This window comes from Humulus lupulus, chromosome 1 (assembly GCF_963169125.1).
Source record: "Humulus lupulus chromosome 1, drHumLupu1.1, whole genome shotgun sequence".
Taxonomy (NCBI): Eukaryota; Viridiplantae; Streptophyta; class Magnoliopsida; order Rosales; family Cannabaceae; genus Humulus; species Humulus lupulus.
This window is the reverse complement of record NC_084793.1, coordinates 123,256,473-123,271,928: the sequence shown is the minus strand read 5'-3', so window position 1 is coordinate 123,271,928 and position 15,456 is coordinate 123,256,473. Positions and strand designations below refer to the sequence as shown.

Genomic DNA, 15,456 nt, shown 5'->3' with positions numbered 1-15,456 from the left:
ATTAAAGTTAACGAAAAAAATAAAAAACGGTTAAAGCAAAGAATTTCCGTTAAGGACACACTTATTATATAGAAGATATATATATATATATATATATATATATATAGTTGTTACTTAATTTATGTAACATTAAAATATTTAGGATAAAAATATTATTAATTAAAGTATAAAGAAGATGAAATATTTTTATTTCTTTCTAAAAAAAATTATATTTGTAACTTAATAATTTAACGTCTACATAATGATTTGATTATAAAATCTACTAAATTCTATGATATTATTTTTCTAACTTTTTTTTTATGGTTATCATTTTTCTAACTTAGTTGCTTAAATTATAACTAATTCTCAACACAAATGTACACAGATGCTCTAATGAGACAAACAAAAGATTTATGAAAGACCCGTTCCCCAAACATGTAAGAATAGGAGTTTTATTAAGAATAAAAATGGTGGTCTCGATCTCATGACACACAAACTTTAAGAACAAAGCAAATTATAAAAGGTAATATTAATATCATATCGCACAACTGACATAGAAACCTTACAAATGGAAACCACACAGTTTCCGTATCTTCTTTCTAACATGAAGTGTCTAAAGTACAACCGTGTTCATAGTTTTAGTCATCATAGTCATGAACTCATCCATGTCAACCATACCGTCACCATCCGCATCAACTGCTCTCACCATTCTACGGCAATCCTCAAGGCTGCAAGGCTCTCCCAACCTCCTCAGTACACTTAAAACCTCCTCTGGACATATCTTTCCATCACCATTAGCATCGAACGCCCGAAAAGCACTATGTATGTCAGTTGTCCGAACCCCGCCTCCTTTCTTGTGTGCTTCCACGAACTCCTTGAAACTTATAAAGCCATCTCCATCAAGATCAACAACCTGAAAAATCTTTGTAACTTCTCCAACTGTGTTTTGCTTGCCTAGTGCTTTCAGAACGGCCCTGTACTCCTGCTGAGATATCTTTCCATCTTTGTTGGTGTCAAATTTGTCAAAAACTAGTTTCATCTCATCCGGTTTAGGCATGAAGGTAGGCACCAACCCGGAGTTCTGCCTGTCACGAGAGAACAAGCGACTTGGCTTCTGCAATAACTTTCTCTTAGAGATGTTATACTGGAAATCAAGGAAGCTTATCTTTGACATTTCACCCCGGCGTGTTCTTGGTTGGTAGATGTGAAACTGCTGAAATCAAACTGGGATATTAAGTGAAAATAATTTAACACTATACATGGCAGAACCTCAGGCATATTTATAGGCTGTTGAAAATGAATGAAATAAATATTCTGATGCTTTAGTCAATTGGGATTAAGCAATATCTGTGGTTGACATTGATTCCTCATCAACTTGTGGCAACTAGAATGTCACAGAATCTTAGGCCATAATGAACAAGATAAGGTAAAGAATAATAACAAAGATTGTAAAAGCAAAGATATAGAAGTAAGGAATACATTCTTTGCCAAAGCTAAAAAACATTGCCTACAAACTTTCCTATCGTGTCCTCCTAACTCTGCTTAAGGAGGCGGAAGTCAAGGGCAATAAGTATATATATATAGCTCATTTTTATGAAGAAAAAAGAAAAGATAAATAGAGAAGATTACATTTCATCAAGATGATTGCACAATACCGAGTTGTGAAAAATAAAATAATAAACAAAAATTCTATTGTTCTGGGTCACGATGGATCCAGGTCCTCCATTACTTCTATGTCCATGCGAGCAGTAAACTTCTGAACATATCCTGTAATTATCAACCAATCAGTATCTTGTGAAAGTAACACAATAGATTATATAGCATACCCTATTCACACTCAGTTACACAAAAGGATATTACCAGAGGAAGTAAGACTCTTAAAAACAAATATCCAATCTTAAGAACTCTTGGAAAAGCCCCTCAGATAATTGTGTTAAATGTAACAAAGCTATCTTTTTTAAGTTTTAACAAAGCTAGTAAGCAACGCATGTCCATGTAAAGCAACAACTAACAAGCTCACATGTACAAATCTGTCCCTTTCACTTTGTAGGGAACAATTTTCAACTAAGTTCATCTCTATAATTTTGAAGAAATCTTTATTTTCTTACTTTATTTTTCCCTTAATAAATCTTCAGTAGAATCCTACAATCTGGGAGACAAGAAACTTCAGTATAATACGAGGTAGATCCCTTGAGTAATCGAATGTCAAACTTCATGAAAAGTACAACACTGTCAAACTTAAATTAACCAAAAACAGAATACCAGGGTGATTGTATATGCCAAGATTCATTCTAGAAATAGTCTTTTTCCGTGAGTTCGTAAATTCAGCTATAATTTGTGCTTAAGAAATAATACATAAAACAATGACATTATATGGAAATTTTGGTAAAAGATGAGCATAGAGAGCAATACCAATTCCAAGGCAAGGAATGCATTTGCAGACAACCTCTTTTCCTCTTTTATTATAATAACTGACATATCCTGAACCTTGGCAACTTCGACATTTTCCAGTCCATTCATATACTACTTCCTTGCAATCCTGCAATTTTGAAAAGGAGTTAGCTCGGAGAGAGAGAGAGAGAGTTCCTGCACATCATACTAGTTAAAGAAGCATAAGAGAACTAAAAAGACTACACTTGATACCACTTTTTGCTTTACTAAGTCTTACCCCTCTCGGCGTATTTATGAATTTTTATTTCTCAAAATGTAGAGATAGAGCTTCAGTAACAAAAAATGTTAGATTCAACAAAGCGCCATTGATTCCAAATAAAACCGGGAAAAAAATATGCAAATTAAAATGACTGAAACCATTGCATGTCTAAAACAATCAATTAAACATTATATATAAAAAGTCTTAATACTCAAAAGAGGGAAAAAAAAATTGGCAACCTCAATTTTGGGATCGCATTGGAGGCGGCGCTCAATCTCGTCCGGCGTGACCGGGGTAGTATCGGGATAAGTCATGGGAAGCGGAAGAGCGTCGTCATCATCAGCCAGGTAGCTCTCTCCACTACGTGACCACTTCCTCTCCTTGGCATTCACCTTGATCCCGTCATTAAAACCTCCTCGCCTCGCCACGCCATCTATGGACGCACCTCCGTCGTAGCCAATGCCAATCCGAGCTCCGGCGACGTCGGCGACGAATGGATACTGGACAAACCTCGGGAATGGGGGGCCAGCCGGAATGTCTCCGGCGGAAGCCCGGCATCGGCGCGGGAGCGGTCGGAGTCGAAGGCGATTGGGGTTAGTAGCGGATAAGAAGAAAGAGGTAGGGTTTGAAGCAAACATTCAGGGAAATGAAGTGAAATTTGAACTAGTCTGTAATTATGGAAAATGTCGAAGTAAGAAGAAGAAGAGAGCAAGTATATACATAGAGCGTGGTAATGGCCGGTGAACTGTCTGGTTGGGGATTTAAAATGTGCTAAATCTTAATAAAGAGAGTCAAGAGACCTCATTGATTCATTGGTCAAAAGACTCAAAACTCGAAAGTCATAGTACACGTATTAGCGCTTTTTTTTTTTTTTTTAAAGTGCACTGTTATTGGGAATGATATTAAAAATATACGGGGCTAATACTAAATTGCACCTTAACAATACACTAACACAATACATAAACAATAACAACACCCAAAAATATAAGTAACAAATATCTAATATCCTTAAAATAAAGAAATAAAGAAATAAAGTGTCAAAACTGAAGACACCACTACCTCTATGTCAGACCTAATAAGATCATAAAATTTAGTAATAAATAACAAAAAAAAAAATAATGATAAGTGCACACATAATATAATATAATGAATTTTTTAATCAATTGTATCTATTTAAGATAGATCTAGTGTGTTAAATAAATATATATATATTTATATATATACATATATGTCTAAGGACATTTTCAATAAGCTTCTATCCTTTTCTTCAAAATCATTTTTCTTTAATTTTTAACCAAAAATCTATCTCCAACCAAGTTTCAATTTCATCTTTATTATGAAGGAAAACACTATTTGTCTTCAATAATGAAAATATTACTATTCATTTAAAGTCAAAATTAAATGTCTAAATTAACCTTGATATTTTTCTTTAAATACAAATATATCCTCATATATAATATTATATGTTTTAATTATTTATTTTTGTTATTTTAATTATATTTCATTTATAAAATTTAAATTTATGTTATACTAATAATTATAATAAAAAAATATACAACACAAAAATTAATAATAAAAATAAAAAACCAATAACATTATGAAATTTAAAATTACTAAATTAAATCGAAAACAATTAAAAAACAACAACAATTAAAAAACCAAAATTTATTGATGATTAAAAAGAATAAAAGTAGAATATTGATGATCAATATTTATTTATTAATTAAATTATTTATTGGTGATTAAAAGGAATAAAAGTATAATATTATTTTTTTAAAGTAATATTTGAAGAAGTGATTGGAGATGAAATAATAATTTGAAGTGAAAAATGTGATCAAATGAAAAAAAAAATTGATTTAAAATGAAATTGTAATTGGAGATGTCTAATATTTTAGTTATATTTTGTGTACACGTGTGATTAATGAGAAGGTGACAAATTTATATTACTTCATTATTCTATTATTCTCTTCACTTACATTTGTTGGCTTTTAGTTATTATCAAAATACTACATTTTCTTTCAAAAATTAATATAAAAAAATACTCTCAAAATTTTAATAAAATTTAACATAACCAAAATATTCATATTTTAATTACATAATATATTTAATGTATAAAAAATATTAGTATTAATTTTTATAAAAATAAAATTCAAATTTAATAATAAAGATATTTAAAACATTTTAATTGATTAAAATCTAAAATTCAAACCCTGTTTTTTAATTTCTTCTTTAAAGTTTAATTGATTAAAATAATAATGTTTTGTCTTTGTTTGTCTGATTTTTTTTTTTTAAAATTAACTATTTTTACTGTCATTATGTAGTTGACTTTCTAAAAACATTAATAATTTTGCTTCTCTTTTTATCTTTTTAAGATTATGATAATTATTAGATGTAATAATAAATAAAAATTGAAAATAACTATTATTGTTTCAATTAATTACAAAATATTGAAGAAAGAAAAACACCAAAATCATTATTGTTTAAAAAAAATTAGGTTTGTAAATGATTAATATTATTTTAAAAAAATTCATTTTAAAGTTGGAATTTAAACATTAGAATATATTAGAAGATTTTTACTATTTTATAAAAACTAATTTTGACTAAAAATGAGTTTAAGGTATATTTCATATAAATTGGTCAAATAAAAATATGCTGTGTGATGTTATTGAAATTACACGAATATAAGTAGGCTTTAAAGAAAAAGAAAAAGAAAAAGATATGTACCCCTTTTAATAACGTTTTTGTATTTGTTTATTTTCTTATAAAATTGTTTCAACATTCTGACCAATAATAATAATAATAATGGGACAATATTCAAAGATCCGTTTATTCTTTAAAAAATGATCATGTGGCACTTAAATGGTGTATATCTATGAACAATTTGATGAAGTTAATAATTTGTTCTCAATTGTTATTATTTTTTAATTCAAAGAATTAATTAAGAGAACTTATAGTAAATAGTCCCACAAATAGTATAAGTAAATAGTAAATAATACAGATGATAGAATCTATAATGATAGGGACAATTGATTGTGGGCACCGAAAATTTATAGTGTAAATCCTAAAATTGACAAATTTTATAGAAATATCTATTTATTTAAAAGATGATTTTAAATTCTTATTATTATGATTTTCGAAATTAATGTCTTGAATTTATTTGTAAGATTTGCAAATAATTCCTTATTTAGTTTGCAAATAATGGTATCAGAGTCATACTTCATCCTATCCTACCAATGAATCTCTATTTCAGATCATGGCAAACGAAACCTCATCTACAAGTTCTGCAAACTCTAGTGCTCCTATAATATTACTCTTGTCACTTACTCCTTCTCCATCTTTCCGTAAGTCCACAGCCAACAAGTTTGATTTTCTTTATGAACTATCATATGTTCTTGAAGAAAACAAGATTACCAATAACAACCTTCCTTTGATTAACTCATACCAAATCTTCCCAAAATCAATTACTCATTTTACCTGGTCCATTAAAACGTTCATCAAACCATCCTACAAAGCCCCAAAAGAATATATCCAAGCTTTTAAATTCAACGAGTGTCAATTGAGACCTACTCCTGAGGTCCAATTCGTTACTTTACAAATCCCTCCTAAATTTATTCCCGAGTGGATTGTACAAGGATTCACCCATATTCATTTTGGTGCGATTAACTTAGCTATTTCCCTTCATGGTCGAAAGGGTCTTCCAATCGGCTGCCGAATGGGTCTGCTCGACACCCGAATGAGGAAATACCAACATGAAAGCATTGCAACCATATAAACTACTTTAAACTCAGGAACAGTAATAACTACACTATTTCCTAACTTTAATATGTCTCTCAAAGACAACTGCTTGACTGATGCTTACAAAGTAGAGGTCCAACTCTTTGGAATCGACCAAGATCTTACTTCCATCGGAGCTACTCTTCACTACCAGATGGCATACAAACTCCAAGATCACGCTCTGGATCTTTCTTTGCCAATAGCTGAAGAAGCATTACTGGTCTCGGTGGACTCTACCCAAGTTCCAACATGCACTCATATTCCAAGGCAAATTTCAACAGATGATCTTATGAAGATTTTGCCCAGTTCATGGATAACAAACTATGAGATGCTCCATCAACCTCAAAAAGTTATCCAGACTCTTACTAAACCATCTTACCACAAGAAAGAAGATGGCTCTGTCGAAATAATATTTGATAGAACTCAAACAAAGACTCCCAGTTGCTTTACCACCTAGTATATGATGACTTCTGTCACACCAGCTAATGTGAAAATCCAATCCTTTGATTCTCAAGGTAGCCCTATTTATGCTTTCGAATCTTCGGATGGACATAAGTATTGGGATGTTTGCGACTGCAAAAGCTGCCAAAAAATAGAAGAAGACCTCCCAAAGCCAAAGAGACGTCCTAGCTCAGGAAAACGACTTAAGCAACTATTGGATCAAGGGGAAAAAGGAATAGGACTGTTAGGCCAACCCTCTGGAAAGTTTGACTATATAGTCAAATATTCTGCTCCCAAAGACTTACTTGACTCTCCTCCAGAACCAACTGGATGGGACATTGAGCCTCCTCCAAAGAGCTCCCAAGAGCCTCCACTTTCGACTCCTCAACAGAACATTTTACCATGCTACAAAAAAGCAGCAAAATGGATGCAACATCATGGAGAAGCTTTTTCTGCTCAAAATCAGTTACATCAAATTCCACAAGTATGTATGATGACTACTACGGATTATGAGTCAGATTTTCCTTCTCTCAAGAAATTTGATAAACAAGACGACCAAGGTACGGTCTCTCACCAACCAAAGGTTCAAAACCCCACGACCAAGAATGCAGATGGGTCTTTCAAAAAAGTATCTCCCGCCGAAGAAGTTCTCAACTGGCAATCAGAAAATATGATTGCCCAAAACAAGGTCTTAAAGCAAGTCGAGTTACAAAATACTAGAATAGAGATGGCAATAAAACAATCTCAGACTACTGTCATCGATAAACTCACTACAAAGATCCAATAGACTCATGAAGAGCTTCTAGCTATCATTAAAGCAAACTCAGTCCCGATGCCAGTATTCCTGGAAAAATAAGCCAAGATGAAGAGCCTTAAAACTCAATATTAATCCCTCAAAAACGGGTTCAGCTAACAAGAACCAACAAAGGCTCCTTCAACTAGCTATTTGGGAACCTCGTCCCTGTTCGGGATAACTACGACGCCGGTCCCTTGGCAGTTTGCAACAATACCAAAAACCTCCAAGACTTTTCCTATTACTTGATCTCTGCAAGAGGACTCTGTTGTAAGATTAAGATGCATGCTTGAATAAAACCAACAACAGAAGACAAAAAAGGGGAAGAAGAAAGAATCACCAAGCCAACCGATAGACGAACTCAAGCAACTTATGGTTCATCCAACCACAAGTCCTCTGTCACAAATGATTAGACATACAAGCACTCTCCAAATTGCAGAAAATGAAACGGACTCAGACGATCAAAGCTCTTCGGCTAGCTCGGGCAATTCTTCAGATGACTGGTTCGAATAAATGAGCTCAACTTCTAATGATACTATACCTAGTGATCCCGAGAGCTTATCCAGTAAAAACTTATCCAGCGATGACGATGGAGCATTTCCACATCTGATGGTTCAACCTGCTGAATCAAACTCACAGACCAAATCAATTATCACAAGTGAAGATGAAAGTGGAATGAATCAACTGTAGGATTAGCTTATACATGATCTTTATTTATTTTCATGTATATCTAATATTAAACAAATTAATACGAGATAGCCTAAAACATGTTTCTAAAATTGAATTCAAAGAAAAAAAAACAATATAATACTTACAGTATACGCAACGGATTTAAGAGTCCTTCCTTCAGTTTCTCTAACTCTTGTATCTTCTCTGTCGCAGAGTATTATCAAGAAACTGAACTGATCTTCTATTTTCTTCACGATCTTCCAATGTATCCCTAGAACCACCTAGACTAGTGTGGGCAATTCTCAACACATGAGATAGATATAGAGAGAAGAAGAGAAAATAACAAAGAGGTTTAGAAAAAGACTTGTGTTTAGAGAGAATCTAAAACTATCAGAAAATCTGACTTGTGACTTATCAAACTTCTCACTAAGCACTCCTTTTATAGACTCAATTAGGCCATTTAATTTAATTAAAAAATCAATAAAATAACAGCCATTTTGAAGCCCTAGGTCGAAATTATCATGGGCTATAGGCCCGTGAAATTTCCCATTTGATTATAAGCCCATTGGACATAAAATCAAGGCCTCTATTATTTTCTATTGATTTAATTAGTTAAATAATTATATAAATCCTTTATCAAATTAATTATTTATAATTTGAACCTTGATTTAAATTTATTTATTAATTTAGATACCAATTTATCTTAATTAATAAATCTGCCATAATTTCTCTTTTCTTCTCAAAATTACACAACTCTGTGAAACTATCCAAAATTGACATGGTCAACTTTGATAATTCTAATTGATGATTAAATCAATTAATTGAGACTATCTAGATGATTTTATCCAAGGTACAATGGGGACCATGAGCCTATGAAATCAAGCTCCAATAAGTTATCATAAATCTAACAAATAAATTTACAAACTTATTAATTCCTCGTGACTCCACTATAGACTCGGAATTGCACTCTTGAATTCATAGAAGGCTCTATAACAAATATAGATACGCTATTAATTATCCATTGTTACAACCATAATTGTCACTCAATCCTCTATAGACGGTCTACAATGAGATAGGACTAAAATACAGTTTTACCCCTCATTGTATTTTATCCTTAAAACACTTAGTTCCTTGTAAATGATATTTCAGTAAACTAATTTAATTACTGAAATGAGATCTCTATTGTTATACCCAGATTTCGAGCCATGGTAAATGTGACCTCGAAAGTTGGATTCGCAACAAATGGTCTCGTAAGGATTGGGGTATGTTCCAGGATTGTATATTGAGCCTGCAAAGTACGATATATGATCTCGAATGTGGTGACCTCGAAACGATCTCGATCTCGAAAGATAGCTCCGAGAACACGCTCATCTTTGGGGACGACTTCGGATTGGGGTCTCGAGCTCGATGTACGTACGATCTCGAAATGAACGTGATCTCGGGAGATGTCATTGGCTCGCAGTATGACGTGAGACCTGGGATGCTAAAGCCTTAGAGATACGCTATAATCACCTTGAATATCTACAAGTGTTATAAACATGAGATGTAATCTTCATTTATTAATGTAAGTCCCCAAGAATCGTGGGATATTATTTAGTCAGTTATGCGTTTCCTGGTCTTCAGGGACGTTTCCTTTTTTATCTGATTATAGGCATTTAAAGCCATTTATTTTATTCACAAAAGAGTAACTACCCAAAATATGTGGGATAGTATTCTGCATCCTTCTCTATAAATAGAGAAGCCATGCACCATTGTAATGGACCGAATTTCTGATCCTTGAGAGAAAACTCTGAAGAATTCATGCTTAAGAATTTTCAGAGATAATCTTGAGATTAATAACAGAGACTCGTGGACTAGGCAGATTTAACTGCTGAACCACGTAAAAATAGCGTGTTTGATTTGTTTTGTTTCATTTAGCCATTATCATTAATTGTTTACGTGCTATTCTTTCACTGTTTGACGAAAAATGGCGTCAACAGTTTGGTTCTTTCATTGAGAGCCTTAAGCATTCATCCCTGAGAGATTCATGGCTACAAACAATCAGAACACCCCTGATGAAAGCTACCCAAGGCATCCTGGAAAACAACCAATGGAGAACCCGGAGGCTGAGGAGAGAAGTGGGTCCTCCGATTCCCGGGGACCACCGCCTCCTCCGAGGGATGAAGATATGTACTACAATCCTGAGCGTTACGTTCCTATTGTAGAATTGGAAAATCGGCAATTGAAACAGCTGCTGGCAGAAGCCAACAAACGGAATGAGGAGTTGACTAGGATGGCCGCAGAGGCGCAGGTGGCTCAGCCCCCGCCTCCGCGCGAAAACCAAGTCCCTCCTCCAAGGGACGTGCATGTTCCTCCCCGGAGGCCCCGTGGACGTCCACGGAAAGATGCTGCCACAAGGAGGCCGACTCAACCTCTGGCACCAGCAGAGCCATCTGCTCCTCCTAGGCCCCAGAGGAGTACCCGAGCTCGGGTCCCGCCTAATCCACCTGTGGAAGTGCCTGCAGGAACTGAGAATAACCGAGCTCCTACCGAGGCTCGCACTCAGGGTCCTGGTAGCGCACCGAACGCGACTGACCCATCTCGGGCAAATTCTGGACCCTCTAGGCCGAGGCAAGGGAGGCAGCCACCGTCGCCTATACGGTTCCCTCCGTCTCCCATAAGATATCCTTCACCTCCCCGCAGAAACGCTCAACCTGTTCGAGATCAGGATCAAGGGCGTACGGGGGATAGACAAGGACACAAGGAGTCTTTCCAGGAGCGGAGAGGCGCACAATCTGAGAAAAGTCAGACGTCCCGGTCTCGCACTGTGGAGACGAGGCGACATGGGAAGAACCCATCGCGAAATGACCGATCAATGAGTTTCACCAGTGACGAATCCGGAGAGACCAGGTCCGTCAGTAAACGCGACCGAGGTTGCAAAAATACTGGAAGTCGCAAGAATCGTCCTGACCTGCGAAATCATCTGAATCAGAGCAGGGGGAAGGAAGATCGGACAAATCCGGACCTAAGGAATCACCTGAATGGGCGTAGAGATCCCTCACGGAGACGCGAGCCTGGAATCATGATCAATGACTGTCAATTCCAGACACCACCTAGGGACCCAGTCCAAGAAAGGATCGATCAGCTCGAAAAAGCCTTTAGGCTTCTAAAAAATGAACGAGGGAATGGTCGATATGAGGACTCTGACGAGGAGCTCGAGCCGTTTGCTCCACATATTTCTAACACTCAATTTCCTCAAGGGTTCCGGATCCCTCACGTCCCAACGTTTGAAGGAAAAACCGACCCATGCAGTCACCTGAGTACATTCAACACTATTATGAGAGCTAGTAACGTGGGTTACGAGCTCAGGTGCATGTTGTTTCCAACATCGTTGGCCGGACCTGCCAAGAGTTGGTTCAAAAAGTACAAGAGACACTCGATAACTTCATGGGATCAGTTGTCTAGAGACTTCAAGAAGCAGTTCCGAGCTATGATGGGAGTCAGACCAGAGGCATCCACTTTGACTAACGTCCGACAACAGCCGGGCGAAACATTGAAAAGCTACCTGACAAGATTTAATCTAGAGGTCGCCCGAGCTCGAGATGTGGATGACAGTGGGCACCTGATGGCTATCCGAGCTGGTGTTTTACCCGGAAGTGCCCTTTGGGATGACATGCAAGGGAAACCGGTGAGGTCAATAACCGAGTTTAACAGACGGGCGCAGAGATTTGTCAATGTAGAGGAGGCGAGGTCAATGCTCAGGGCGACCTCGCAGACCGAAACTACAACGATAAACATTAACTCCGCCTCAACCTCGACTGACCCAGCAGCTCCACAGCCTACCTCGGAGAATCCCTCCAAGAGGAAAAAGAGCAAGGGAAATAACCCCGAGGCTGAAGGAGGAAAGAAAAAGAAAAGAGAAAGGTATTTCTCCGTATATAAAGTACACACCGAGCTCAACGAGTCTCGGGAAAACATATACCTGGCTAATGAAAACCAGGTCCCCTTCAGGCGTCCGGACCCAATGAGAAATCAAAAATCCAAGAGGGATTCCAGTAAGTATTGCCGGTTCCATAGAGACACCAGACACACCACTGATGAATGTCGACAGCTGAAGGACGAGATCGAAGGGTTGATCTCGAGAGGTTATTTCCGGCAGTATGTCAAAAACCAGAGTACTGGACAGACCACTGCGAACCAGAGAGTAGCCGCGCCTTCGACGGCACAAAATAATAATTCCCGATCTCGGGAGGAAGACAGGCCCCCGCCAATAGATGGAGAGGACGTAATAACCATCTCGGGAGGGCCTCATCTCGCAGGAGGGGGCAGAAATTCTCAAAAGCGATACGTTAACGAGCTGAAGACAGGGGATGGGTCTCCTTATGAACCCGAACCTAGGGCACCCAAAAGCCAAAGGGTTGAAACGCAACCGATAACCTTCACTGAGGAGGACGCTTCCCATGTTCAATTCCCTCATCATGATCCATTGGTTATTACTCTTCAGCTTGCCAACAAAAGAGTCCGCCGAGTTCTCATAGACAATGGGAGCTCAGTCAACATTCTTTATAAAGCGACTCTCGAGAAAATGGGACTCTCCCTTCGCGACCTGGAGGCATGTGCAACAACTTTGTACGACTTTTCAGGAGAAGGGACTGCTTGTATGGGATCCATTGAACTCCCTGTGACCTTGGGAGACTATCCAGTCTCGGTGACCAAGATAATGGAGTTCGTGGTGGTAGATTTACCATCTGCCTACAATGTACTGCTCGGGAGACCCGCCCTGGTCGGGCTGGGGGCAGTGTCATCTGTGAGGCACCTGGCCCTTAAGTTCCCAACCCCAAGCGGGGTCGGGACATTAAAAGGAGATCAATTGGCAGGAAGGGAGTGCTATAGTATTTCTTTGAGGGGAAAGAAGCAAACGAGCGCTCAAGCACTCGTTATCATACAAAATAAAGATGGAACGGTTTTAGAAATTGACGAGGAAATCGATCCAAGGATTGAGGAGAAAGTTGACCTCGAACCATTGGAAGAGCTCGAAGAAGTTCAGCTCGACGAAGCTGAACCCTCGAAGAAGGTAAAGGTCGGAAAACACCTCCTAGACGAAGCAAAATAGCAATTAATTTGCTTTCTGAAGAAAAACCAGGATGTCTTCGCATGGTCACACTCAGAAATGGTGGGGATAAGCCCGAATGTTGCGAGCCACGCATTAAATATAGACAAAAGCTTTCCCCCAAAGCAACAAAAGCGAAGACAGCTGGACGAGGATAGAAAGAAAGCATTAAAGGAGGAAGTTGACAGATTAAAAGCAAACCATTTCATTAGGGATGCCTTTTACCCTGACTGGGTAGCCAATCCAGTGTTGGTCCCAAAGCCCAATGGGACGTGGAGAACCTGCATTGACTACTCAGACCTCAACAAGGCGTGCCCAAAAGACTGTTTCCCGCTGTCGAGAATTGATCAGCTCGTGGATGCCACGGCGGGGCATGGCTTGATGTCATTCATGGATGCATATTCTGGATATAACCAGATTCCCATGCATGCCCCCGACCAAGAACATACGAGCTTCATTACAGATAAAGGGCTATACTGTTATAATGTTATGCCGTTCGGACTCAAGAACGCTGGAGCTACATATCAGCGGCTCGTAAACATGATGTTTTCAGAGCAAATAGGGAACAACATGGAGGTTTATGTTGATGACATGCTTGTAAAGTCTCAACTTAACAAAAACCATGTTGATGACCTCGAAGAGTGCTTTGGCGTGCTCAGGAAGTACAACATGAAGCTAAACCCTCAGAAGTGCACTTTTGGGGTATCTTCGGGAAAATTTCTGGGCTTCATTGTCAACTCTCGTGGAATCGAGGCTAATCCCGACAAAATAAAGGCCCTGATTGATATGCCTTCACCTCGGAAGCATAAAGATTTCCAAAGCTTGACTGGCAGGATGGCCGCCCTGAGAAGATTCATCTCGAAGTCAACGGATCGTGGCCTTCCATTCTTTAACTTATTGAGAGGAAGTAAGAAGTTTGAATGGACAGAAGACTGCGAGCTAGCCTTTCAGGAGCTCAAAAGACATCTCACTGAACCACCCATCCTGTCAAAACCCGAAACAGGAGAAGTATTGTACCTATACCTCTCAACCACCGAACACGCGATAAGCGCGGTGCTCGTTCGGGAGGAAGAGAGGGTGCAGAAACCCGTCTATTACATCAGTAAGAGATTACTGGGGGCAGAGTCAAGATATCCATTGATGGAGAAACTCGCCCTCAGTTTAATCCATTCATCTCGCAAGCTCCGGCCCTACTTTCAGGCACATCCCATCCATGTACTGACAGATCAACCACTTAGGCAAGTCCTGTCTAAACCAGAGGCGTCAGGTCGACTCCTTAAATGGGCTGTCGAGCTCGGACAGTTCGAGATTACCTCTCATCCGAGAACGACCATTAAGGCACAAGCCTTGGCAGACTTTATAGTGGAGTGCACTGGTATAGCCGACGACGAGGTAACAACCACGGCCCACGAGCTGTGGAAACTCTACGTCGACGGCTCGTCAAATGAAAATGGAGCGGGGGCAGGAGTTATTCTGATCACTCCTGCAGGGAGCAAATTTCACTCTGCTTTAAGATTTGGCTTTAAAGCATCTAATAATGAAGCTGAGTACGAGGCTCTACTCGCGGGACTACGAATAGCAAAAGAGCTCAAGGCCAAAGCTATACATTGCTACAGTGACTCCCAGCTCGTGGTCAATCAAATCTTGGGAGAGTACCAGGCTCGTGGCACAAGAATGGCAGCTTATCTGGAGAAGGCAAAATCCGCATTGGAGTATTTCGAGTTTTATGCAATCGAACAGGTTCCCCGAGAACAAAACTCAAATGCAGATGCCTTAGCTCGACTCGCCACTTCCGCCGAAAATGAAGAGCTGAATGTTGTACCCGTAGAACACCTATCAGCACCCAGCATTACTGAGCCAGACGAGGAAGATGTGTGTATGATTGAAACAGAACCGACCTGGATGAGTCCAATAGTTGATTATCTCGAAAATGGAATTTTACCAAAAGATCGGAACCAGGCTCGAAAATTGATGTATCAACTTCCTCGTTACACCATTTTGGACGGAAAGCTATACAGAAGAGGGTATTCCATGCCGCTGCTTAGGTGTGTAACACCTCCC

At 38.3% G+C, this 15,456-nt stretch overlaps 2 protein-coding genes across 5 annotated transcripts; both read right to left on the bottom strand.

The window, feature by feature from the left end:
- Window positions 1-415: 415 nt before the first annotated feature.
- On the bottom strand, window positions 416-1,747 carry LOC133797507 (calmodulin-like protein 30). 2 transcript variants are annotated; one of them, XM_062235429.1, is made up of 2 exons: window positions 1,609-1,747; window positions 416-1,189 (listed from the first exon to the last, which is right to left on the bottom strand). In XM_062235429.1, exon 2 carries the CDS (start codon window positions 1,151-1,153, stop codon window positions 593-595), a length of 561 nt encoding a protein of 186 aa, XP_062091413.1. In that variant the 5' UTR covers window positions 1,154-1,189; window positions 1,609-1,747; the 3' UTR covers window positions 416-592. The 2 variants fall into 2 exon arrangements, with proteins under 2 accessions (XP_062091413.1, XP_062091420.1); XM_062235436.1 differs by having other exon boundaries at window positions 416-1,192; window positions 1,609-1,746.
- On the bottom strand, window positions 1,443-3,454 carry LOC133797486 (protein disulfide-isomerase SCO2). Of its 3 annotated transcripts, XM_062235411.1 has the most exons (4): window positions 2,869-3,454; window positions 2,392-2,518; window positions 2,088-2,128; window positions 1,443-1,746 (listed from the first exon to the last, which is right to left on the bottom strand). In XM_062235411.1, exons 1-3 carry the CDS (start codon window positions 3,265-3,267, stop codon window positions 2,100-2,102), a joined length of 555 nt encoding a protein of 184 aa, XP_062091395.1. In that variant the 5' UTR covers window positions 3,268-3,454; the 3' UTR covers window positions 1,443-1,746; window positions 2,088-2,099. The 3 variants fall into 3 exon arrangements, with proteins under 3 accessions (XP_062091395.1, XP_062091387.1, XP_062091403.1); XM_062235403.1 differs by lacking the exon at window positions 2,088-2,128 and having other exon boundaries at window positions 2,869-3,448; XM_062235419.1 differs by lacking the exon at window positions 1,443-1,746 and having other exon boundaries at window positions 2,105-2,189; window positions 2,869-3,453.
- Window positions 3,455-15,456: the final 12,002 nt, after the last annotated feature.

What these genes read in the sequence shown, in the direction of transcription:
- LOC133797486 (XM_062235403.1), bottom strand. Translation starts at nt 3,267, where the DNA reads ATGTTTGCTTCAAACCCTACCTCTTTCTTCTTATCCGCTACTAACCCC. An exon ending in AATGCGATCCCAAAATTGAG is followed by an intron (nt 2,519 to 2,868) that starts GTTGCCAATTTT and finishes TCAAAATTGCAG; the next exon opens with GATTGCAAGGAAGTAGTATA. An exon ending in CATTCCTTGCCTTGGAATTG is followed by an intron (nt 1,747 to 2,391) that starts GTATTGCTCTCT and finishes TGATAATTACAG; the next exon opens with GATATGTTCAGAAGTTTACT.
- LOC133797507 (XM_062235429.1), bottom strand. Translation starts at nt 1,153, where the DNA reads ATGTCAAAGATAAGCTTCCTTGATTTCCAGTATAACATCTCTAAGAGA.